Source organism: Pseudopodoces humilis, chromosome 9 (assembly GCF_049639895.1).
Source record: "Pseudopodoces humilis isolate 2021_Gansu_Grassland_sample_001 chromosome 9, ASM4963989v1, whole genome shotgun sequence".
NCBI classification, from domain to species: domain Eukaryota; kingdom Metazoa; phylum Chordata; class Aves; order Passeriformes; family Paridae; genus Pseudopodoces; species Pseudopodoces humilis.
In genome coordinates, this window is record NC_142208.1 from 1,207,015 (window position 1) to 1,233,635 (window position 26,621).

Genomic DNA, 26,621 nt, shown 5'->3' on the forward strand with positions numbered 1-26,621 from the left:
GTAACTGGCACAGGAAGCTTTCCAAGCACTGGAGCAGTGTTGGCTAGGAAGGGGAGGGAAATGAGTTCTTTAGCACTTGAACCATTGTTGCTCTGCAGATATAGGGGGCTCTTGGTTCCCAAGTGGCACCAGAGTTAAGTGAGCTGCAGGAGAAGTAGTGCAGAGTAAGGTGGAGGAGAGGCGCGCTTGCGGGAAGCCCCTTGTTACCGGGGGCACAGCAGAGCTCAATCCTGCAGCTCTGCAGCGCTTCCTCCTCCCTCGGGAACACCTGGCCTTCCACCTGGGGAGGAAAGCCCTGCCAGCTGCCTGGGACTCACCTTTGGAGAGCGGGCTGGGGCTGTGCTTTGAGCTCTGGTACAAGCCTAGGGCAGCGAGTCCGTCCTGTCCCGCACGCTGCGGCCGGAGCGGCGAGCAGCCCTGAGCCTTCCGCCGAGCGGAGCGGCACTGGAGCGGCAGAGGAAGCGTTCCTGGGAGCCGCGAGCAGAGCTCTGCCCCTCCCGAGAGGCCGCCGCAGTTTCACTGCCGTGTGTTGCAGCCCCGGCTCCTGCCGGGAAGGGCCGGGCGCTCCCTTCGCTCCCGGGCAGGCGGAGCAAACACGGGCATTGGGGCGGGAGGGGGGAGCAGGAGCAGCACCGGATTGTCTCCGGGGGCTTGCTGACAACGCCCCCAGAGCAGGAAGGCAGAAGTGGCTTCCATTTCCCAAGAGGAATAAAATGCTGCTCTGATCCTGTTTGAACAGTTCCAGGTTCTTGTGGGTACCCCACAGCTCTTGCAGTGCTCTGAGAGAAGGATTCTGAATCAAGAGCGGGGTTTTACAGAACAACAAAAGATACAGCATTAATCACAGTGGTATCCAAAAGCCTTAAAAGCAGGCCAGGTATGTAGTTTGATGCCAAGGGAAATGAAACCATATGGAACATCCAGCATTCATTTGGTTTGAGGCAGAAGCCTTACCTGCAGTCAGTAACAGCAATCTGAATAATTGCACACTTTTCCTATGCAAATAGGACAGCATAGAGGGGAGGAAAAGATGGCAGTTAAGTAACAATTAATTTATTGCACATTATGGAAATGCACTATATCCTTATTTTAAAAGACTACCTATTTTAAATTATTTCTGTTTAGTTGCATCCCTTTTGACAAGTTACTTATTAAAGCAGTACAGATTAGCTTTATCCTACCCTCCCTATCCTGCATCAAACCCTGCTGCCTCCATGCCTGCCCCATGTAAAGCTCACCTGGAAACACACTCAGGAAGCACGTGAGCAGCACCTGATTGTGTCTTCAGCAGGGTACTCCACTCCCCAGCACAGGCAAAGGCTTTCTAAGCAACTTGAACAAGTCATAACAAAATAAAATACTCTGAATAACAATTTTAAATTAAGTGGCATTATTCTCAGATAACTTAAATTTATTTTTTTCCAAAAGTTATTTACAGATTTACAAGTATTTGTGTGGTATTTTACAAAAAGTTACATCAGGTCATTTTAAAAACACTTTCCTTTACAAAAGCTACATAAGCAACTACATTGAGGTGTTAAAAAGAATAGCTATGTTAGCTTTTAGGATATTCACTAAATCCCTATCCTCAGAGACAAAGCCAAGCTAAACAAAGTGCAAGGACAACTAAAAGAGCTGTTTGCAGCCCCCCTTCTGCTGCCAGCAGTGCCCATGGCTGAAGGAACTACAGGGCTGGTAATTCTGGAGCATGGAGGGTCCAGGGCTGGAGTGGCTAAAGGGAAGAGGGCGTGAGGGCAATTTATCAAAGGATATTATTTCTATTTGCCTATGGAAAGAACAAGGATTTTACATTCCTGCAAAAGTTACTATCAGTGACATGAGTGGTTAGACTCAGAAAGGCTCAAAAGTGCTCTGCAAAAAAATGAAGTTTAGGAACCAACTCTAGAAGTTTGAGAAAGATGGTGACAAAATAAGGAAGAACCTCCCAGTCCAGCACAGAAAGGATGTGATCCCCAGTATTTAATCCCAGTCTTTCTAGTTGGTTTCTAGAGCTATGCAGTGACTCCACGGACAAGCCTGAGAGCATGACTTGCGTGAAAACAACGCGGAGACTTGTTCAAGGTTACAGACAATGTCAGACGAGAGGTGTGTGGTGAACAGCTCTCTTTCAATGGAAACACACAAACATCAAATTATTAGTTGATGTGAAAAAAATCATTCAGCAAAACACACCTTCCCTCAGCGAGTGCCCCGAGGCACTGCGTGTTCCCTGGCTGACCAAAGCTCCAGTGCAACATTCTCGGATGTCTCAAACCCTGCCAAGTGAAGAGGAAGCGAACAAGTACTCGGTATTTGGCAATAACTTCTCACACCACTGCATTAATTGCTATGGTTTTTTCCAGTACCATTTAAAAGCAGCTGCTGCATGGTTTTGCTTCACAACATCAACGTTTGTGCTATCACAGGCACACTCTGTGGCAGAAGTAGGTTGGACTTGTGGCACACCAGCCTGTAGGAATATCACCTTTCTCCAGATCATCTTAACAACTAAAATACTCATCCAATACACATTAACACTGAGTCTCTTGTATAGACTGCCCTGCTTCCTCCCAAAATAGCTGCTGAGCCATTTGGTAGACCAACATACCCAGCTAGTTGTTTTTTTCTTAATTTTAGATGTGTGTTTTGTACATTTAGGTCCCATTGTCTCCATTTGTTTCAAGAGGAAGCAGAGGAGTAACTCATCCACAGTACCTTGAAATTGCAACTTTACACACTGCTTACTTGAAAAGTCTGGAAATACTGCTGTACGTTCTTTAGTTGGTGTAGTGGTTTTTACAGGATGAGCTAAGCACCAGAGTTAATAAATATCTTATGGCATGTTAGAAGAGCACCTCTGTATAAGTATTGCATGGCAGGAGTCACAGACACGGACAGGCTTTGGTGAAGAGGGCAGAGGCAGCTCATTGTCAGAGCAGGCATTGCAGAAGATCTCCCCACAGTTCCTGCAGTGATGCTAAATCGTGGGCAGAAGATTGAAAATTTAAATTTACAATGGAAATGTACTTGGTAATTGGATACTGACAAACAACACACACAGAGCAATCCAAGACAGAATTCCTTCCACTTCTTGGGTCTGAGCATGGAGTCAGTTTGCAAAAGATAATTCATCTACATCCCAAACTATGATGCAATCCTACACAAATGAGGTTTGTCTAGGATTGCATCAAAGACAGATACAAATTTTAGTTTAATTTTACAATTTTTAACAATGCTAATACATGGTTTTTGCAGACATTTTTATATATATATGTAAATGTGCTTTGAAGATTTCATTCAAACCCTGGATTATGGATGGATTCTGCTATAGAAAAATACAGCATTGAGCCATGATATCTGAAACAGTGGATGCTTCTGTCAGGTAGGTAATTGAGATTTAACATAAAAAGGTAAAGAAAACTTCCTGCACACATTAATAGAGCATAGACATTAATGTCACATTTTACTTTAAAATGACAATAAACTCATATTTTCTCACTCTAGTATATAAAAAATGCCATAAAAAGACTTCTACCCATGTCAAAATCTAACAGGGCCAGAGCTGATAAGAATTTGAGATAACAATACCACAAAATAAAGTAATTTTTAACTGAGTTGCTTAAAGTGCTTTATGGTACTTCACCATGACACTGTTTCTTTTGAAATTAGGGCCCAGCTGCATTGTACATATGAAAGAACTAAAAAAATATCTCAAAAATAACCCTGCATTCACCTGATCATTGACATTTCATGCCACACCTCAAAGATCATTAATAATTACATCATACTTGTAATAATAATTACATAACACTTGTAAACAAGTTGGAAGAAATCTTGTTAAAGTTTTACCTTCCTTTTGGAAAGCGAAAATTCCTTTTCACACAGCTTGCAATGAGTGGCCTCTTTGTCCTTCAACCAAACCTGGCCCTGGAGAAAAAATTATCATAATTATATGTATCTGATCAAGTTAAACTTTGAGCTCTAGAGGACAAGACAAATCCAGAGTAGAACATTCTGCTCAGTGCCCTGGGACCAGCATAATGTCACAAAGACACTAAAGCAGCACAGGACTGCTCCGAAAGTGCAAAACCTGAGGGGACAAGACAGAGCAGAAGTGCAGAGAGAACGTGCTCAAGGTGCTAAAGCTGGGCAGTGGCTCAGCTGGAAGAGCAGAAAGGCATCCAAGCCTCAGAGTGAAGCCAAATTCCCTGCTTCTCACATGGGAACAGTCCTCAAGATGCAGGGAAGCAAATAAAAAAACCCAGGACAGTGTCAAGCATTGTCCGTTTCCTTCTGTTTAAACCACTTAACAAACCCAGAAGTCTGCTCTTTCAGACACTTTTACCTGGCCTGCAGTAATATGCCAGGTGACACACCAGATGATCAAACATTTGCAGACAAAACCTCTGCTCTCAAGTGCTGCCTGCTGTCTCTAAGAAAGTCCTAAACCTGCTGACATTACACATTGTATTTTATCAGCTTTGGTGCTACAAGTTTATTTATTTCCTAGGATGATCAAATATTTATTGATCACTGAGAAGTTGCAGCTCAGTTGGCTTCACATTCTGTCCCAGATACACTGTAAATTATACCATTGCAAGAAAAGGGCCAAAATGCACAGCTGTGCATCATACAAGGAAAATCAAAAGCAAATGGATTTTTTTCCAAGGGGGTTACAGGGAGTCTGTGGTTCTCTGCCACTGGAGGAAATCATACAGTGAGTCTCTCTTGTTGGAGAGGAAGTCTTCTCATGCTTAAGAAAGATTTCAAAAAGAACAGTTAATAAAGAAGTTTTTTTTCTCAAAATGTTACTGACCTGTAATGCCTTGTTTGCTTCTTTTATATCTTCTATTTTCAGCTTTGATCTGAATAAGAACAAGATAATGCTACTTCAAACTTCTACACGGTCAGTTATGCTCTAACAACTTAAAAATCTGATTTAGGTACTTCAAAAAATTTTAGCCAAGCCCTCTGAACAAGAGTACAAAACCACATAATGTCATTTGGGAGGAAGCAGCCTCCCCACAGCCATCCAGTGCCAACCCACCGAGACCTGAGTCACAGGAGACACACACAAAGTTATTCCATCAGAGGCCACAAAACTACGAGAAATCATTAAATGAATCTTCAGCACCACGGAACAATCATGAGCAGGGCTCACACAGAGCCAAGGCCTTTCCTGCTCCCTGTAGGGCCACGCTGGGGAGGAGATGGGAGCGATGGGAAGTGAGGAGCCACAGCCAGGACAGAGGAGCAGAGGGATATTCCAGAGCAATGGCATCATGCTCAGTGTCTAGGCTGGGGGAAAAGAAGGAAGGGGGGCATTTGCAGTGATGGAGTTTTGCCTTCCCAAGGCACCATTCCACGTGATGGGCTCTGCTCTCCTGGGGGTGGTTTAACACCTGCCCAACCATGGGCAGCAGTGAATTCATTCCTTGTTTTGCTTTGTTTGCATGTGTGGCATTTCTCTTCTCTAGTAAGCTGTCTTTATCTCAAGCCTCAATGAGTTTTCCAGCTTCTGCCTCTCCAGTTCTCTCCCTGATCCCAGTGGTGTGGAGGTGAGTGAGCAGAAGTGTGGGACTTGGTGTCTGCCTGGGGCTCAAGAGGAGCAGCACTGCCCTGCTGGAGCCAGAGCTGTTCCCTCCTCCTTGAGGCTCCTCTGGGATGCCAGAGCTGGCCAACCAGGCAGCTGTTCTCACTGCAGAACAAAGCCTAATGCCCTTCAAACCAGGATTTTCAGTTCACAGCACTGTCTTTACCCAAGAGCTCACAGCCACCCCACCAGCCAAAAATAAAACTTAACAGGCCTGACCTAACTAGACACATTGATTTCTGATAACTGGTTAGCTATCATCATCATCATCTTCATAATAATAATGTCATATACTGTCTAATATGCTTTACCACTGTCCCGCTATTTTTCTTAATTCAAGTGCGTATGACAAAAATAATATGTATAAGTCATCATGAATAATGAAATTACTCGCTCAGCTTAGATGCCAGTTCCTGGAGAGCAGCTTCCTGGTCCTCACATATGCTTTTCAGGTGCTTGTTCTTCTCCTGAAGTTTCAGGAACTCCTTAAAACAAAACAAACAAAATAAAATGAAACCAGATTATTCTCAGCTTGTGTTTGCTCTACTGCCTAGAAAGCTGCTCCTACTGAAGCTGATCTTGCTGAGAAAGCCAAGGGCACGAGTGATCCCTCACACTCCCTCCAAACCCACCCTGAACAGCAACTGCTCAGGATTAAACTCTCTTAGACCCCAAGAGATAAAGAAACCTTTCTGCCTCTGTAGCCCACTCCAGGGAGAAGATAAATAAACCTGACTGACTGGAGAGCCATGGGTCTGGCCTATAGTCAGATGGCAGAGCCTTCAACACAGCTGAGAAGGGAAAACAAGGATTTAATTTTTCCTTATCCAAAGTAGTGATCTGAGGACTAAATGGGGAGTAAAAAGCCCATTTTTTTCCCCTCATCCTATTTGTGAGAATGCATTCATGTAATCTTTCTTATATATTGGCAAAAATTCTTTAAAATATGGTGTCTAAGTCCATAACTAACTTTGCAGTCAATTTCTAAATTACTAGTCAAAGTTTGCTGCAGAATTTACTTTCTTAAGGTTAACTATTTCTTGGGTCTCTGTTCTCAGATGAGATACAGTTTCCTTTTCCTTTTGAAGATCATCCTCTAGGGTTTGCCGCCACTCTTTTTCTATCTTCAGATCTGTTTCCAGCTGAAGCCTAGAACAGGGAGAACAAAACAAAACAAACATCACTGTGCACAACAGTATCGCTTTTAATAACAAAACTGAGTTTATTTCTGGGTGGGATAGACTATTATCATAATAAGCTATTAATTTACATGTTTTCTAAAACAGAAAGAATGTGTCAATATAATGATATTTTAGGTATCAGTGTAATAAACAAAGCATTGTCACTTAGAAAATGCTTTTCAGAGCAAATCTATTTAAAGGACCAGGAATATGGCATAATTTTGAAGAGCTGGCCTTTGAAATAAATAAGAAAAGACTAACCACAAAATTCTAAATTATTTTTACAACATGCATGAGGCAAAGACCCTTAACTTCATACAGCTTGTTTCTAAAATAAACCAAACCTACCAGCCACAGTGCCATTGGTGATGCAGACAATCATTGCAAGTATCTCTGATACGATAAAATGTATTTAATTTTATACCCTTGGGTGTGAATCTTCTATTTTAGACTAAGGTTAATGGCATTTTGAACAGAACTGAAAATAAAGGAGGAAGGACTTTAAATAACTATTTTTTATTGAGCTTTCTACACAGCTGAGGTTCAGCATGAAGAGGGATATGGATTCTATTTGCTTAACTGAACTTCAGTTAAAGGATCAGGGCTACTCTGATAGAAGACCCATTCTAGCTGGAATTTTACTATTGGTTTCATGGAAGAGTTGGTGTTTAGAAAGTTATGGAGAAACCAAAGGGTGGAAAGCACACTGTTCAACCTTCTACATCTAAATTGTGCCAACACAGCAAAAGAGGAAAAAAAAATCTGAGAGTATTCATGCAAGGTCTTTTGATGGGAAACCTACATCCACATTAATTTTCCTGTTTTAAAACCAAACCCACTTTTAAAGGAAAGACTTACATTTTGGGACACTACCTCAGCATCTGGCTGGAAAAGAAGTGAACATGACCTGGAGGTTTCAGAATTGCAGAATTCTAAGGCTGGGGTCTGAACTGTTCTTTTGCCCAAATCTGCAGAGATGACTGTGGTAGTAAAGCGAACATTTGTCATTGCAGTTGAACAAGTGGATCGACATTCAGAGTTTTGAGAGAGGCAGGGGAGGGCTAAGAACTGGATTGGAAATCACTAATTTTTAAGCCCCAATCTTTGTGCCAAGGATTTACTTAAATAACTGACTTTTTATCTTCCCAAAGAGGGAAAACACCTGTCCTTACAGGGAGCTTCTGATGTTACATACTGATTTAAATTAGCACTGAAGGATGTAACAGGAGAAAGACTAGAGGGTTGGCTTTTACATTAGCCTTTAACTTTTATGGCTCCACTGGATTTTCACTTTTTATTTCCTGTGCAGTGGTAGTTAAACCACTTCTGCCTCATCCTTAAGTTGGATCAAACCATAGTTGTGCCATTTCTATTTAAGTTTACCCTACTCCATCCTCGTGGGCTTTGTTAAAAGTCTTTTACCATTCCTCCACTATATATTTTCCCCCACTTAGGATAATTTCCTCCTGAATTAAGCTGGCACTTTTAGCCAAGAAATAATGCTGTTCTTCCCCTTCCTTTCAAGCTGAATGTCATTTTAGAGGCACCCAAATCCAGCTCGGTTTCCTTGGAACGACATATTTTCTTCTGCCTTGCCAGTACCTGACAGGAAGATCTTTAGTATTTACATTCTGTTCAAATCCATTTAACAACAAGCAGCCTGTATTGGGACAGAGGACATATTGCAATGTGGAATGCTCGCTGCCATGCGTTTTTCCAAACAGGAAAGAAATACTCACAGCTGTTTCTCCTTCTGGGAGAATTCTTTCTGCAGGCTTTCAGATTTATTCACATATTCCTGTTTAAGTTTCTCATCCTCAGCCTCAGCCTCCATTTGAGCCTTCTCTGCTTGCTGCAATCTGGTGTAATTCAAATCAACTTTGGGTAAAACTGAAGCTAGAACTAGGGTGTAGAGGGTGAAGAAGACAAATAAAAGAAAAATGGGGAAATAGAAACATTTCTAAATAAAAACAAAGTTTGGGGGAAACTCACAAACTCAAACGAGAAATCCATACAATGCCTAGAGAACTTAGCTCCTGGGTTTGCATACAGTAAGAGAGTAATCACTGTAAGTAATAATTGCTTTATTTTACGCTCATGAATAACAGGTGCCAAAGCATGATACATATTTTAGAATCGAAGCATTTAACTTGATGCTTTTCTTTTTCCTTTAGCATACGTTCATGTGTTATTTCTGAAGCTCTTTTTTTCCCCCCAGGTACATTCTGTAGAAGTACTTGGCTTGCACTGATCACCCATTAAGACAGGGGAGAGCATTTGTTGTGCAAAAGCAGCTCAAAACAACTGAGGCATAAGGTTGCATACAGAGCACTGCAATCAGACAGCGAAAAACTTGACTAGCCTAATACAACAAAATACACCCTGACAGGTCCCACTACATTTATAGAACTACCTCAACTACATCATAATTAATTTAGAGAGTCTGTATTAAAAATAATGCATTCTTACACTGGTTAAAATAGCTCCGTACTATAGACAAATCAAAGTGATGAATCAAGAAATGAGGGGTTGTTATTTGATTTAATCTCCTCTTTCTGAATTTCAGCTTTGTTCAGCTGACAGTCCCCTTGGAATGCATTAGTTCACTGTGGTTCCTCTCTGGTGGATGCATTGTAACAAGAAGTAAATGCACTAGAAGGGGATTTGTGCTATATTGTGGTTCCACCTGTCTGGAGAATACAAGAGCCTGTAAAATCCCAGTGAATGCCCCCACCTGATGCACCGTGGCCTGCAAAACTGTCTCAAGGGAGGTGCTGGGAGAAATCAGTGAGATGGTTGATTTCTCCCTTCCCAGCAGCTCACTGAACACAGACCAACTCCCAGCTCCCAGTGTCAGCTAAAAAGAAGATGTGTCAGCAATATGTCTGTGTTTGTGCTTCTGCTGATGAGGTTGCAGCAGAGGGAGTTTCCAAAAGCTGCCAGCAAACAAGGCTGGAGTTAAACTACCTTATCAAGGGTGCAATGTCTCACTCTGCTATCCCAGGGGCTTGAAGAGTGCTCCCAGTCACACCTGCAATGGTAGTGCACAGAGGGCCGAGCCATGGGAAAGAGAATATTGGGAAAAAGCAGGTCACCCTCCCCTGTGCAACACCAAAAGCATTTTAAACCTTTCCCTAAATCACAAAATCAACTGCAGAGTTGTTTCCACAAGCAAGGCAGAACAGGAGCTTGCTACCCCAAAGCTGCAGCATCATCCCCAGCCCAGCACCAGGGCTGGCTGCACTGCTGGAATTCAGGCAGATGCTGAGCTGGCCCCAGTGTGCAGCTGGATTTGGCATTCAGGTGATACTGTGGCAGATACTTGTTTGCATAGATGACAGTGAGGTGGATAAGGCTCCCATTTCTGCCATGGCCTTCACGTTGCTCTATTCAGTGTTTCTGGTTTGGGTTTTCTTTGAAGATGAAAGATATTAATTTGTATTTTTCAGTAGCCAGCTCATGGTAAAGGCTCCCTCTGCCTCCAAACCAAGGAATAAGCTACTCTATAACCATGCAGTAGAAATCCTTTCTGTATTATTGCATCCTGTCCCCACTTTTTCAAACACATCCCCTTCTGCTGCAAAACTCTAAGATCATTTTCCCAGCCAACTTCCACTACCAGCTTCAGAGCAAACATCAGGGAGTGTATTAAGAGCAGCCAGCAGCCCAAACTCCTCTTTCTGCAGTGCAGGCAAGCAGCAGCTCACAGCAGAAATAGGAGCTGTAAAGGCTGCCCTAATGATGGGTGGAGGGAGGGAAAAGGGATTGGGCAGAGCCAGGGGTGTTGATCTCAGCACACACAGCCAGGCAAGATCCTCAGCTGCCAAACGGGTTGGGCAGGTTCAGGAGCTGGGCCCAAACTGTAAATCCTGCTCACTGCTCCACCTCCCAGGGCAGCTGTGCTAGGCAGGAGCCACAGCTACAGAACATGCCTGGAGTCCCTCAGCAATCAGGCTCCAAGCACATTTTGACTCCAGGAGAATATTTTACCCCAGGTGGCAGCAGGGAGGTGGAACTGTGCTGTAGCTGTTGGATGCCCAAAGGCTGTCAGCCTGCACACACAGGACACGGAGGGTGGCACCAGCCCCTTTCCTTACACCCATCCTTCGGAGAGCTCAGCTCCCTCCCTCCAACTCCTGCCACTCTGATTTAAGCGCTAGGTACAACCACAAAACCCAACAGAGAGCGTGCTTTTGGGATCAATACAGCCTAAAAGTGAAAGGAATAAGCAGGGGAGAAGGGAAGTATTAGCCAGAAGGGCTACTTTTTAAATCTCTTAGTACCAAAGAATGGGAAAAATCACTAATTAGAAACAAGTGCCATAAAAATGTACAGTCAAAGTAAAGATATCTAACCTCTTAAAATAAAATTTGACAAAGAAGTGATTCAATAGCATTAGAAAACTAGCTTACATTTGCAATAATAGTGCAGTAATTTACTTTTTTTTTTCTATTTTTTTTTTTTAAGGAGGGGTAAAGTGAGATCGGAGATGATGTTCTTTCAGAAAACAAAACAGAACCCAGCTACGATCAGTTACAGTGCAGGATTTCTAATACCACTTTCAAGTTTTAATTGGAAAATTCTCAAGTCCTGTTTTATCAGCAATTATTTCAACACAAGAGATCTGGAGGAGCTTTCAGAATGATATATCCTTGACAAGTTTATACTGGTGCTGAGCCTCATTGCTGGCACATTTGACGAATGACATTGCAATAGTCCTAGTTTGAGTTAACAGATCTTTGTCACTTCATGAATGCAGTGGACAAAAATCAAAGACAGATGAAGGCAGCAAAACAGTAAAAACAAAAATTGGGATAAAAGGATAAAAAGAAAAAGAAAAAAGAGGAAAAAAGGATGTCAATAAAAGAATATTCATGTCACTAAGTTTTTTTAATACATAAGCATGTTTTTCATAATCAGATTTAAATGAAAAAAAAGACATGTCAAACACCAACATGACAGGGCTTATGGATATGTTATATTTTACAATTAGAAAGATCAATGTTGCATATAAGGCCACTAAATTAAAACGTGTGAATCACATCTTAATACTTTGTAGTACATGCAGTCTAATCATAATGTAAATTTATATTCAGGAATTTTAGTCTTTCACTTTTCAACCTTTCAGCGTGAAAACTCATTAGGTCATTGAAAATAATGGCACTTCCAAAGCAATGGACAACAATTATAACAGCTTCAGCAAACAACCAGTGATCCTTGAAGGCATTAATGTTTATATTAAGCATATGCTTAAGTATAAGCAAGATTAATGCTTCAGTTTCTATTGCATTTCATTCAGGTGGGGAAAAAAACAGGGAGGCAACAAGGAATCGGAATTTTGAAGCAACTGAAAGAACAACTTCTGATATTCTGATATCAGCACAAAAACCTAGGACCAGAAGAAAGATGGTAGAGGAAGAAAACTGAAAGATTAAGTTTGTATTTAAAGTGAGTGTGTTTGTCAAACAGAAAAAAATAAAAACAGCCCAACAACAAAGCACTAATTAGAAATTTCAGGAAGGTTTGGTTTAAATGTTCTACTTGAAAATTACATTTCAATGGCAACTGTAGGAATGCAGTAGGATGTAAGGGGGTGATGCTGTGAATGAAGAGAAACAAAGAAGGGGCTGTACCTTTGTTCTAGCTGTTTCATAGTTGCATTAATTTGATTGGTCTTATCCTCTAATCGACTAATTATTTCATTCTTTTCTTTCATAGCATCTTCAGAAACCTGTGTCACAAAAGAGGTTAAAACTGAAATTGGTATAATTGCACCATTACCTCATGGGAGCTTTTTCTTCAGTATCTGAAGGGGCAAATGTTAAAAATTACTTCAAGTTTTGATTCTCTTTAAGGATTGCCTTCTAAAAACCCATGAGGACAGTGGTAAAATCTTATGCCTAGAAAATTTGTAGTTTTATACTTTGCAAGTGTAGATGCTATTTAATATTTAATAAGTATAAATGTTCCCCTTTGGTTTCCTTCAGAACTCAACTTCACTGATCGGCCATTAGAACCTTACCAGTGAAGAGCAATGAGCTTAGAACAAAAATCACAAAGGTTCTCCTACAAATCAACCTCTCCAAGATCCTAACAATGGAGAACATTCTCTTATTTTTCTCTCCAGCTCTATTTATATTTCTCATCCTCTGGTCCAGTTTCCTCACATTTGCAGATGGGCAAAGTAGAATCCTTTGTCATTTCAATTATCTCTCTGCAGCATACTAATTTTTTCCTCCTCATTCTGCCACAGATTTGACTGGTTTCTTGTGCTGGTTTTCATCATTTATTCCCCAAATCAACTTCATGTTTTGCATAAATAATTCACTGGTATTTGGTCATTTGTTAACTGCATCTGGGGTCCCTGAGATCCATATTCTCCCAAAAAAAGTCATTTCATTGTTAAGAGATTTTCTTAATCTGTTAACAGATTTAAAAGTAAACCCAAAACTGTAATTAGCTTTTTTTATTTAACATATTCTTGTCTTCCTTTCCCTACTTTGGAAGGTCAGGGCTTCTCTTCAACTCCTAACTATGTGCCTACACTCTTCTGTTTTTTTTATACAACACAGGCCAAAAAAATGTTCTTTTTACAGTAAACTATTACTCTCTCTATTGCACACAAGATATCATTAGGCCATGAGCTTATCCTCATGCTCTTTTCTTCACTAAATCCAGTGAGTGACTGCCTTAAGAACTCCTCTGTATGAAACCATGTTTACATAGGTAATTTTCCAAAATGTCAAGCTGACCTAAGAAGCACAAGGAAACCAAAACTCCAGGGAACAGCAGCATTCAACTGAACAGAATGGTAAGAATGCATTTCTCTCTCTGTGTAAAACAGTTTGACGGTAGATTGTCCCTTTACCTGCAGCTTTTGGTACATTTCCACGTTAATTGCTTTAACTTCATCAAGCTGCTGCCGCAGGCCGATGAGAGTGTCCTGCTTCTCATGGATATCCTTCTCCAGCAGCTTCATGGCAAGCTCTATCTCATGCTTCATGCTAACTTGAACCACTAGCTCATTCTCCATATCCTATCAAACACAAGCACAATGCAACGCAAAGGATATTTCAATAATTACAGATAATAAATTTTTTTTTTTTTTTCTGTTTTGGAACTCTAACAGAGCTGCAGCACCACCTATTTTACCACTTCAGAAATTCTGCTCCTCTTTACCTTTGCAAATTATCCATAAATGTAAAGACATGTATATAACAAATATATACTCACTGACCAGTGGGGGTTTTTAACTATGGGAGAAGACAACTCACCTTGTAAGAAATTACCCTGCCAATGTTGTACAGAGTTCCCTAAGCATTAATTACAAAAACAGAACTGAAGAATTTGTATTTTCACAGGAAATATTTAGCATAGATAGAGAGCATACAATGTTGCTAAAAGCTTACCTAAAAATTTATCAAAGAAAAAGGTGGTCGCTTTTTTACTGCTCCACAGCAGTGCTACCATAGAAATATTGATGTTCTGTAAAAATTCCCTTTTTATCACAGGCACTTAGAGAAAAGGCTGCTGAAGTAAATGAAAGGCAGCATCTAAACTCAACAGAAGCAGAAATATTGCTGCAGTGAGTGCTCTGCAGTGCCAGGGAACACTCACCTGCCGCAGCTGTGCCTCCTCCCGGAGCTGCCTGCGAGCCTCGTTGTACATCTCATCCAAGCCCTGCCTCGAGTGTTTGTACGTCTGAAGCTCTGCTTCCACATCCACTTTAGCTGCCTGCAAAGATACACAGGTTCTGTCTTTCCTCATCCTGAGTTCTGCAGTTTAGTGACATAAATTTAACACTCGTGGGGAGTATGAAGAAAAACCTACAAATGCATCCTACAAAGATGGAAAGAGCTGTTTCTGCTCTGTGGCCGCTGATTTGGTAATGAGAACTGAGTAAAACCAGCAAAATGAGCATCTAAACTGCAGCACTGTCCTCCTTTGGTGTCACTTGAATACACTACACATGCACATGGTTGTAAAACAATCTACTGTCCTACAATTTTAATTTACTTACACCATTTAGAAAGCTCCACAGATTCAATAAGTCCTTTCCCTCATTAAAGTTGTTTCAGATTTGCACAAGTTAAGCTTACTTGAAGTTGAGATGTACAGACTTTTGAAAAATAATTAACCACGTTATGTTGCAATATCAAAAGTGGTAAAACTAACATACCTCTAGATGATGCTGTGTTTTCATTAAAATCAGGGTATTTTCACTCCTTAATTGATGGTTCTCTTCCTGAAGTTTAATTATATTGTTTTTCGCTATTGCTAACTGAAAAGAAACAAATTAAAAAGAAAAAAAAAAAAGAAAAAAAAAAAGAGAAGCACTGTGACCACTTTTGTGGGTAGAAATAAAAAAATGTTCTGATTAATGCAAGACCAAGCCATCCTCTGCTCCATTCTCCCTGTCTGCCAAACAGAGGATTAGTTGTTTTTAAAGGAAGCATGAAGCTCCTGGTTTTAATAATGAGTCACTTTCATTACGCAGCAGCAGCATGTTCAGGATACTTCACTGTTTCATGTCTGGTGAAGAATGTGCATTCTTTTCATTGCTCCAATGTCTGTTCTTTCCACTTGGCTTCAAGTTCATCCAGTTTTCATTTTCTTTTTTGGACATCTTAATGTATCATATGGAGCAGCTTACCTAAGAAAGCTCTCCCATATGAAAAACGTATTTATAAAAGATGACATTTTTATAACTGGGCCCTACAGTATATAACTTAATGTCAGAATTATAAGCCAAAAAATCAAAACAGGTGGACAGTTGGGCTGAAGGCTTACAAAGGAAGCAGAATACTCTGAGAATTAACACTCAGAAAAAATGTTTTCACTCTGTCTGGATACATTATCCCCAGATTGAGCTAGCTGTCCCTTCAGCAGCTGAATTTAGAGCTTTCAATTTTCCCCTTCATTAACCAAAAAAGGTGCTCTCTCTTATGAAGCTAAAAATATTGGAAACTAGTCAAGTATCAAACAAAATCAGAAATATAGGCTATAAACACCAACCCAGAACCAGACAAGTCTAAAAGCTGTATGTAAGCATCCAGTAAACAAGCAAGGAACAATCCTTTGGCTAAAGCTGAGAACTGGAACAGAATTTGCTTGGTGAACTACTTTCTGTCTCTTTGTAGCAACTGGTGCAACCATTCTAGACTAGTCATCTGCACAAATCAGACTGACAGCTGGCATTAAGAAAGGATTCTCTTCTCATTTTGTCCAAAGTTGGAAATTGCAGTGTTCTACAGAGTTAATAAAAAAAATGTACCGGTGCTAGAGGCTACGTAGCTGACTACAAATCCCTGCAGCTGCTGCCCCTCTCTTCTTTAGGCCAAAATAAAGCTATCTGAATATATTATATAGAACTTCCATAGCTTAAAATAATGTAAGAAGATTCAGAAAAACAGTCTTTCAGAGAAAACAAAATGCTACACATTACTAAAACAAAAAAGTACCTCTTCAATCAGTTTAGTGTTTGATTTCTCCAGTGAGTCAACTCTTGCATGTAGACTGCTAACTGTGCTACTGAAAGGGAAAAAGAAACAATGGTATTCAACATTACATCAAAACTCATTCAAGCAAGCTCAAAAGCTTTAATGCAAGGTACAGTGATTAATGGTTAAGAGCTGTGAGGTCTGTTCCCATTATTTCCTGAACAGAAGAAAATGACTCTCTTTTGTTGAACATGTATAAACAGTTCTTTTCAGTTCCCAGTGTCACCCCTGTCACAAACTCCTGGTTAGCTGTAACTTCCCATGCACTCTCCCTTTCCTTTATCCTCACAACTGCATTGCATCCAAAAGATAAATGAGCTTCTCCCCATAGAACACCACCATTCTCCAGATTCTCTTCCTCCAAGATACATTTCTTTTATAAAATCATTTGTTTCTCTGCATTTTTTGAGATTTGTCCTCAGGCTCTTTCTTGATGCTTCTTGACTTCATTTAGGAGTCTCACCGGAGTTTTATTGCCTTTTATTACTCTGTTGCTTTTTATAGTATCAAACTACATCCAGGCCTTTTCCATAACCTGATTGCCTATTTCTGCAGGAAGCACCTTTTTCTTAGGCTGCACTTCACCCAGAGGGAAACAGAAAACCTATCCTGTAACACCATCTACTTTTTCACATATTTCTCTGTGGAAGTTGCCAGTTCATTAGGAACAGCAGGGCAGAGAGATTAATGCATTTTAGGATGTCTAAACACAAACAGCTGAACTGAAATAAAATAGGAGAGCTGCTGAATCACTGATGTGGCAGGAAATTCTAGGCACAAACCAGTGTACAAGAACACACAGAGACTCACCTGGATAATGACATTACATAAACACCACTGCTCTTAATTGTCATAGCTCCTTTCTTCTCCTTTACTTTCATTTTGCTCCTACTTGATGTGCTCAGCTTTTCAAGGTTTCTGCTAAGTGACACCATTTCAAAGCAGAATATCCTTACTCCAATAGGAGCCTTATAGTAATGAGTGATCCAGATTACCAGCATTAAAAGTTTTAAAAGATAATTACATTTCAAAAAGGATCAGGATCAGCTGTGCTACAGATGCTACAGAAGTTCTCTCTGGTGCTGTTTGGTTTGATTTTGTTTTGTTGGGGATTTGTAGCTCCTCATTAATCGTTTAATTTTGTACAATACTCCTCAGAGAATTTAAATCATTGTTCTTCTATTTGCACAGTAACAAACACAGTGGTGAACTAGGTTTGGTCCACCCAGCAAAGAAAGGGGAAAACGCTGCTTTCCTGAAAAAATTGTGGTTCCTATTGTTTCAATTAATTCATTAATGCCACAAACTAAAATATTCTGGAAGGCAAAGAAACAAAAACATGGATTCACTGGAACACTCAAAACCACTTTTGGCAAACTGTTAAATAGAACACAGCTAGAATCCAGACCAAGTTTTCACTCCTGTGAAGTTATGGACCATGAGGACCTTCATCACTTTGGCCTGTTGGTTTTGTGTTTCTTTGAAAATATAGGTTTGGACTGTCCAAAAGCATGAAAACTGACACTTCCTGAGCCTCTCCAGAAGAGTGTCTGCTCCTACTTCACTAAATATTCAGTCTAAACATGGAGAAATTGCAGCTCTTTCTCTGAAGTTCTCTCACAAAGCTTACAAAAGGCCTGTAAGCCTGGCCTGACACCCATACTTCAAAGTAATACTTACTTCAGTTGCCTGTTTAGTTCCTCAACATAATTCTTTTGGTCCAATATTGCAGCAATCTGTACATTCCTAAAGCAAGCACAAGATAAAATTAACTTTAACAAAATGATGTACTAAACTATGGACTGAAAATGTACGTCTTCACCATAGGCAAATGTCCATCTCAATTGTGTTTTTAAAAAGAAAGGAAGCAACTTCTTCTCACACTCATGAAGGCAACAAGACACGTGTTGTTATATCAGTGAGACACAAATCTCTAAATGCTTTAACTGCAAACAGTTCCTCTACATGGAACATAACATAAACAGTCTGATAAGGATGTTTATTTACTCTGCCATAACTCTGGTTCTTTGGAACTCTGACTAAATCGCAAGCTGAGGGCTTAAAGATCTGCAGGCTCCTTTTCACTGCCACCTGGCAAGCCTCCACTACTTGGAGGCAGTGGGTGATGCTGCTGAGGTTTGCTTCAGACTGCAATTATTCTTCCAGCTAATTAATAACACAGAACAACACACTGGGGCATTTTTCTCAGGATCAGAAAATTTCATCTTTAGGGAACCTGACTTATTTCTAAAAGAACAGGCCCCAGACAAGAAATGGTTTGTTAACATGTGAAAGAGGAGGTGTTTTGTGAGGACATACCTTTCTTTACCCCCAATGTCATCATCACTCTTCAAATACACAGAAAAATCGATCACCCCAACCTAGGGCAAAGCAAAGGTACAGCTTCATATCATACAAATAACTGCTGTTGATATTTACAACTTTGTATTTATGCAACTGATAAAATCTCAGTTACAGCATTTTTAAGATTCATCAAGTTTCAGCCAGAAGCTGTAAAACCTGAACTATAAGACTTGAAACAAGATTTTACTAAGTTTAATATTTACTTGGTTTATACAATGTTCTCCTGTTCGTTCTTTCCATGTCTTTTTAGAAAAACTTCTTCTCCAACAACATTTTAAAAACACATTCTTCTTATTAAAGCAAAACATAATTTCTAATAAATAAGGTAAAATGTTCTATCTATAAAGGTTACTTTATTTCAGCTCACTACAACTACATAAACACATTTCACCATTGAGTAGCATTTTTTTAACATACCAAGACTGTGCTCCTGGGTTGTGACTTCCATCAAGGCTCAGAAATTTGCCTTTCTTCTCAAGAAAACCTGCTCCTTCTGGCTTCTCTGAGAAGGTGCCTTCCTCACACTACTCTTCACAAACAGAATTATTCTGGACATTTTACAGATGTCAGATCTGGACACACTGCAATCAGAATCTCATCTGCACAGCCACTCTCAAACTGAGTTTTCTCTCTCATGCAGCAAGGCCACCCAGTGATAACAGAGGTGTAGCCAGCAACAGATTTTGTTATAATACACATATTTAATTCTCAACACCAAGAGCAAGCAGATAAGTTTCCTGGAATTACAGGCCTGTCAATGTAATATCTTCTTTTACACAAGCTCGGTCCCTGACACTTACACTAAACAGTAACTAGAACAAACAACTGAGGACAATTAACCACGTGATTCAAAAGCACACACACCGAATTAGTTGTAACTTCTCTTTCCCAGAGGAACTGTTTCTTTCATCAAATACATGATGAAATAATATAATGAAATAAATAATAATGAAAGTAATAACCACTAAAAAAAGCTACTATGATTTTTTCCACAAAGAAGCGGAAAAAAACCAATCAGGGCTGAACACAGGCTACATTTATTTACAAATACCTGTGCATCTGCCCTTAAACAGAATCTGTTAATATTTTCTTGGAAAAGATCAGGGTTAAAAGTCAAAGCCCATCCAAAGCAGGAAGAATTCCAAGTCTTGCTTTGCAGAATCAAAGCAGTCACCCTCTTAGGAGGTCATAAGAGAGTATTTGTTTCAGGTCCCTGCATTATTCTTAGGATGTTCCAGAACAACAATAAATGAACCAAGCAGGGTAAACTGGTCATGGAGCTATGCCTGTCCCACAGAGGAAAAGGATGGGTCACACAAGTCAGATGGAAAGAACTCTGCCTTGCTACAGCTGCTCCCATTTGAGGACAAAGCACAAAACTTCACCCTTGCACTCTGACCATTATCTTCATTTAAAGGTCTGACCTTGCTGATAATGAGGTCAAGGCAACGGCCCCACAGCTCCAGGAGCTGGATCATCACACCCTCAACAGTCTCTAGTAGGATTTCTAACAAGTCACCACTCCAAAGCAACAAAATTCACAAACAGAAGGACAGAAATATCTCACAGATTGCATCTACATTCCTTTACCTGCAGGGACTTACTTGTGAATCCAGGTCCTCTCCCTTCACACACAGGTTGGCATCGATCACATTTAGCCCAACTAAGAGCCCAACAATAACTGCTCCTTCTTCCTCCATCATGAGTGCATGATACTCATAAAACTCACTGTGTCGAAGCACAAAACTGCATCTTACTGCTGTATTCATTATAGATACATCCAATAAATAAATCATAAGTGACTTATACACCTAAATTTTCTCTTATTGTTGTTACTACAACATCCTTAAAGATGAACTGGGCCTGCCCATACTTTCACTTCATAAATATTTAAAAATTCCAAGTGCATTAAAAATTAAAGTGCATGGTTTGTCTCAGAGGCTATTAAAAGACAAAGATACTGCCTTAGGCTCCAGATGGCTGGGACACTGTGGGGAGAGTGACAAGATTTACTTTGACTTTAAAAGAAAACAAAAAGAAAAAAAGAACAAAACCAGAAAAGGCCCTTCCATACTGGCTATTAGCCAGTTTTGAAGAGGATACTGCAAGAAATGGATGTTTGGCCACACTGAGTCAGACAACTCTTTAAGCTGTTAAGAAGCACTGCAAGCAATGCAAAAGGAGAATGGCAAAAGAAGTACCTTTTGGGGAAAAATACCTGGAATTTAGCGAATACATGCTTGAAATTCAAGGACCCAAGGAAGATATTAAATGGATAAAAGAGAAACGTAAAGGGCTGAAATGCTGAAAGGGTTTTTAAAATATAAATACTACTATAAACAACAGAGTATCAGCATTTCTTCTTGAACTTGTAAAATAACATTTTAGATTCTATGTAAAAAACTGTCTTTTCACTGGAAAAGCTTCTGAACATCAACAACAACATCCCAACATACCAGTGCTATCTAGGCACAAAGCCAGTCTCAAAAATAAGTACAGATTATAAAACTGAAATTAAGAAATATCTTTCTCCATTTGTGCTGTAATTACTCCACCAGACAGGAGAAGTTATGCTAGAAGAGAGCAATGCCAGTGTTAGAACTGTGAAAGCAAAGTTCAGAGCAAGAGCCCTCCTGTCAATGGCAGCTCAGTGGAAACCACACACATGGTAGGGATGAAGTCACCTCCTCTCCTGTGCTTATTCTTCACAGTGGGGGAATGCAGGATTGTTTTTTAGGAGGCTAAACCTCTAAAAATAAATTGCAAACGAAATCTAAGGAATTGTGTACCTGAGGAGGTCTCTCTGAATGATTAAACAGCGAAGATAATCTGCCATTTTCTTCTGCATCAGCGCTAGCCTCAACCAGGCCCGGGCACGGCCCAGCGGTGTCCTGAAACAAAGGGCATGCAAACAGTCCCAAATTAATAACATGCTGATTAAATCATCATCTTTAACACCATATCAGTCTTCTGGTGGAGCAATTGGTGCTTCTGAAAGGGTATTTTAAACTATCAGTTGAGCACCACCATCTGGAAAGCCATAATGTTTAGGCTTTGACTCCAAGCTTTGGGATAACAGGCAGATTTTCAACGGAGCTTGGGAGCAGACCCTAGAAAAACAGCAGTACAGAATGCACAAGAGCCTGATAATCTTGATAATGTCCTGTTTTCTGCTGAAGTAAAATGTTTGCAACAGTTGAGCCTCCTTTCTGCAATTTGTTTATTAAGAGTTGAGGGGAATTGCAAGAAAATTAACCAAATGCCCATCCACAAGCCACCACTGCAGCTTTCCTTCCCAATCCCACTCTCTGGCTCCACCCAACACTTACTCAACCTACCTTTAACTGTGTACAAATTCAGTGCTACCTTAGGAAGACAATGCCAAAAAATAAAGATGAAGACATATGTAACTGGCAAACACTAATACCCAGCAAATTACACCTGTACCTTTAGAATTTCCTCTTCCAGGGCTTGTTTATTTACATGTGGTAAGCACATGAATGAAAAACACCTCACAAGTTGTGTTAGGACAGGATAGGAAGTGAATAACACACTTTGCAAAGGTTATTACTGCCTCTGGCTTGCTACAAGAGTAAATAATAATTTACATGTCTACGTGCTTTAGATAAGGTCTAAAGCTATAAATTAGAACCCTTCTGCTGCCATACACCAATCAGTGTAACCAAGCCCTTTTGGAACCTCATGTATGGCCAATTTTAAAGCTAAACACAAAAGCAGAGTGCAGTGGAATGGGAGGAGAATAAATTCACATTTGAGCAGGACTGGGCAGGCAAAAATCTCAAAAGCTGCCTAATTCTTTCCTCTTAGGGATGTCACCTTTTGGTTGGGTCCAGCCTTTGCTGACTGCACTCATTAATGTTTGCTGCAGTTCTGGACTGCAGAGTGGCTGATGTCCAAGCTGCTCCTCTTTGCACTGCTGTTATCCACCTCCCGTTCACATGTGCTCTCCCCCAACACCATGTGCTAGATGTTCAAGGGCTTGACTAATGCCAAATGAAATCATGAGACACCTGCAGATTCTCAATCAGGTCCTTTATTTTCCTGCTGCATTTTACCAATGCTACTTACTTAAGGCCAGGCAAGTCCCTGACACTTGCTGCTATTTCCTCAGCTTCTGGATATAATTTCTCCACAAGTTCCAGAGGACCCCAGATGGTTTTATTGTAACTTAGGAAGGATTTTCTTACTATGAAGAGAAAAATCAAGTAACTGAATTAATTTCAATTACTGCAGTAGCTTCCTTCATAATATCTGGTGTGTGAAAGGGTTAACTGCTGAGTCCAGAGCTCCAGATAACTCTTAACTGAGATGCTGGTCAGCTCATCAGTATCCAAAGCCAACTTCCAAATTACTTTTCTGTGAATATAAAGTTGATACGCTAGAAAAAAATAATATTAAAAAGATGTCTAGCTAAAAATATACATTACATATATACATGCAGTTGGCAAACCCTGAACCACTTAAAACAAATGCTGTACACAAGAACAAGTTGGTAAATTTGGAAATATATGTGGTGAATAATTAATAATTACACTATTCATTACAAAAGGTGACCATTTGCTTTTTTTTTTCCCAGTTCTTTATGCAACATTACACATTTTTTTTTTAATCTACTTCCAGAAAGAAAGGAAGAAAAATGGCATGTTTGGGATGGGAAATATGCAGCTAGACCGATTTCCACACCTTTCAGGCCATGCTTCAGGCAGTGCTCCATAACAACAAAGAACTGCTGCAAAGGTGGGTAGTCAGAATCCAGAGTGCGCCCAAAGCTCAAGGCTGATTCAATGAGTCCTTTGATACTCAGTTTAGCCATGTTCAACAAATTTGCTCTTTCAACAGCTGTAGGGTCCTTTACAGCTAAGACAACAGAGAAAAAAAACACATTATGGTTCAAATTTTAGGAGTGACACAAAGAAATTAAGTGCTTCACATCCACCTTGTTCACAGAAAAACTTACCTTAACCTAATCAACTCAACAGAACAAATTCAGGAGGTGCTGTAAACCACCATGTCATAGAAAAGCTTCCAATCCAAAACACATTCTTAGTGTTTGAACAAGTGAATGTTACCCTAAGGCACTCCCAACTCTGCTGCATGGCTGCAACCAGTGCCTTTCCCATAGTATTAAAGGAGCCTTCCTATTAATTGATGGATTTATTTGGTGTATTACAGCCTACCTACAGAAGTAGACCTCATACTTTTAATATATAATCACTTTCCACTTTAAATTAGCTTTAATTTTTCCAATTTAAATTAGCTTTAAATGCACAGTGACACAAACACAGACCTTCCTTCTCAGGCTGTACAGAGTCTCTGCCACTAAGCCAGAAGCATTTTCTGGAAAATATTACATACTGAAAATTCAGTTTCTCATCTAGCCACCAAGTATTTTCTACACATAAAATCTTAAGAATTAAAGGTTTTGCTTTAACTCGAAGTTTTTTGGTAAACATTACAAAGTGTACACTGCAAAAATATATTTGAGGATTAAATCTAGTCATTAAAAAATCCGTAGTTTTTTACAATCATCTTAGTCTGGCTGAATGGACAAGGTTCCTCTTCTCAGAAGTCCTGCTACTGAGAACAGAGTGCTCAGGAAATTCTTAAGCTTATTTTCATTTATAATCAAGCAATTCAAACATTCAGGCCAGACCCTATTTTCTCCAAGCCAAAACAAGCCTCTGTTTATTCGCTATCATCAAAGTACCCTGGAGGGAAACAAAAGAGTTGATGGTTTACTGTTTAATTAAATCCAACAAGTGAAGTAAAAAAACAAGCTTTTTTTTTTTTTTTTTAAGACATTGAGACACAGAGATGTCAAAATACCTAGAAAAAAAACGTGAGCCTGTTCCTTTGCAAATCTGAGCATTGGTACAGGACTGTATCTGTTTGCACATCAGAAAGCACAAAGAACCCAAATCATCACAACAGATGGATATTTTCTCAGTTCCTCAACAGCAATGAAATTACTTGTCTCATTTCCTGCAGACTTTAGATATTTAGGGGTTGGATATTACAAACCCTGAAAACCGCTTTCTAATATTCTGTTTCCCTAGTTGCCTGCCAAACACCCAACCACCACAAAATCTATCTCTGCTTTCCAGGAAAAATAACTCCTGAGATTATGTACCTGTGACAGCCTTCAAAACTTCGCTTATAGTTCCCCAGAACTTCAACAGAAAACCCCAGAAGACATTAGAAAACAGTCAGATAATGAGAGACAGGGCTCTGGCAAAATTGTACCCAGTTAGCAGCCACTGCTTTGTCTCTTCCCTCCTCCCTGCTCGGCTGCTGGGGACTGAGCAGCCCTACCCGGAGCAGCACTAGCACAGCATCCCTGGCTGGGACAGCTGGAGGCTTTGCCTTTCAAAGCAAACATCCTGCTTTTTTTATTAGCTTTGCTACTGCCACTATTAAATACGAGTGGTAGCGGAGGAAACGCCTTGCTCAAAGCAGACTTCAGGTGGGTAGCTCTCCCCTGCTACTCATCCTGCCTATTTCCCCAAAGGCATCATGAAAATTCCTTTGTCAGGTGACCTCATTTTGACTTCTGGAGCTGATCCTCCTCAGACAGACTTCTATGTCTGCTGTCCTTTTAATTATCAGCCCTCTCGTCTGTTCTTTCTGAGCCGAAATGCATTTTAGGTCTGTTTCAAAGTGTGGTCTGCCTGCATGTTTTTTCTTCACCCGCTCCTTAAAAAAAAATAAAAATAAATGACAAACGCTTTTAAAATTTAAGATCAAGATTCAGAATTTAACATCGTGTGTGAAATCCTAAATCGCAGCTGCTGCTCGGCTACCGTACGGGCTATCACCGACAGCAGAAGGAGCTCCGCAGGGCTCTTCTCCCCGGAGCAGCAGCCCCCGAAAGGGCTGTGGCCAGCATCCCCGGCTGCGGCTGCCGAGCCCCGGCCCGTGAGGCGGCCCCGCTCCCGGCCGGCCGAGCAGCCGAGCGCCGCCGCTCCTGCGGCCTCTCCCCCGCCCGCACTGCGGGCCGGGCCCCGCCGCTGCTGCCCCTCGGCCCGAGCCTCGCCCCTCGCTGCCCGGCGGCCCCCGCCCATCCCGGCCCCGCTCCCGGCGCCGCAGCCCCGCTCACCCATGGCTGGAGAGGAGGAGCCGCCGCCGCCGCCGCTCCCTCAGGGCCCCCGGGTCCTCCCCCCCCCCCCCCCCGCCCCGCGGCGCCCCCGGCGGCGGGAGGACCCGCCCCCGGCCCTATCGCGACAGCAGCGCCGCCCCCGGCCCTATCGCGACAGCGCAGGGAGAGCGGCATCGGCCACAGGGTAAGAGCGCCAGGGCAGCCTTGGGCGCAGGAAGCCTCGGACAATCAAGCTTGACGGTTCTCTACCCTTCTCTTGTGACATAAAGCTTCCCAAGCATTTATTCCAAGTAATAATATTGTAGCATTGGATAACACGTATCAGAATCAATAATGTTGTTCTAGAAAAATCTGTGGGTTTAGTACCTTCAAAGGTAACATGCTGGGTATCAAAATCAGTATTTAAAAAAAAAAAAAAAAAACAACAAAAAACGCTTTTTGGGGTTTAATTTTGAAAAGCCCTAGAATGTGAGTCTGGCTAGAAAAGCTGTTTATCACCAAGCATGTTTGTCACGTCCAGATGGGGTGTCAGCTGATGCTTACTGCAGCCTAACCACCACGATATGCTTTGCTTCATAATTATTCTTTCCTCTCACCTTTTTGGGCAAGGTTAACCAGCAACCTGTAAAATAAAGAGGTGTTCTTTACCTTGCCCAGCCTCAGAGACTGCACAGAACAGCACCAAGGGTGTCACTGCCTGGGTCTGCAAGGAAGGACCAAAGCACAGACAGAGGGACAGACAGAGGGACAGAACACAGCCCACGGTGACAGGGACACTTCTAACAGCCACTTCTTGTATGCATTCCCACCTCTTACAAGGAAAAAGGAACCTATACATTTACACATGAAACAATTCTAAAATAGTC

General features: G+C 41.0%; 1 protein-coding gene across 4 annotated transcripts; it reads right to left on the bottom strand.

Moving 5' to 3' along the window:
• Positions 1–1,392: 1,392 nt before the first annotated feature.
• Positions 1,393–25,812, bottom strand: RUFY2 (RUN and FYVE domain containing 2). 4 transcript variants are annotated; one of them, XM_014259274.2, is made up of 18 exons: positions 25,756–25,812; positions 23,343–23,516; positions 22,728–22,845; positions 21,428–21,529; positions 20,243–20,366; positions 18,594–18,655; positions 17,955–18,020; positions 16,236–16,302; positions 14,954–15,055; positions 14,392–14,508; positions 13,643–13,810; positions 12,408–12,505; positions 8,514–8,633; positions 6,613–6,742; positions 5,984–6,078; positions 4,817–4,865; positions 3,850–3,927; positions 1,393–2,977 (listed from the first exon to the last, which is right to left on the bottom strand). In XM_014259274.2, exons 1-18 carry the CDS (start codon positions 25,757–25,759, stop codon positions 2,834–2,836), a joined length of 1,818 nt encoding a protein of 605 aa, XP_014114749.1. In that variant the 5' UTR covers positions 25,760–25,812; the 3' UTR covers positions 1,393–2,833. The 4 variants fall into 4 exon arrangements, with proteins under 4 accessions (XP_014114749.1, XP_005530559.1, XP_087915662.1 ...); XM_005530502.3 differs by having other exon boundaries at positions 16,236–16,305; XM_088059536.1 differs by lacking the exon at positions 25,756–25,812 and adding an exon at positions 23,617–23,864 and having other exon boundaries at positions 16,236–16,305.
• Positions 25,813–26,621: the final 809 nt, after the last annotated feature.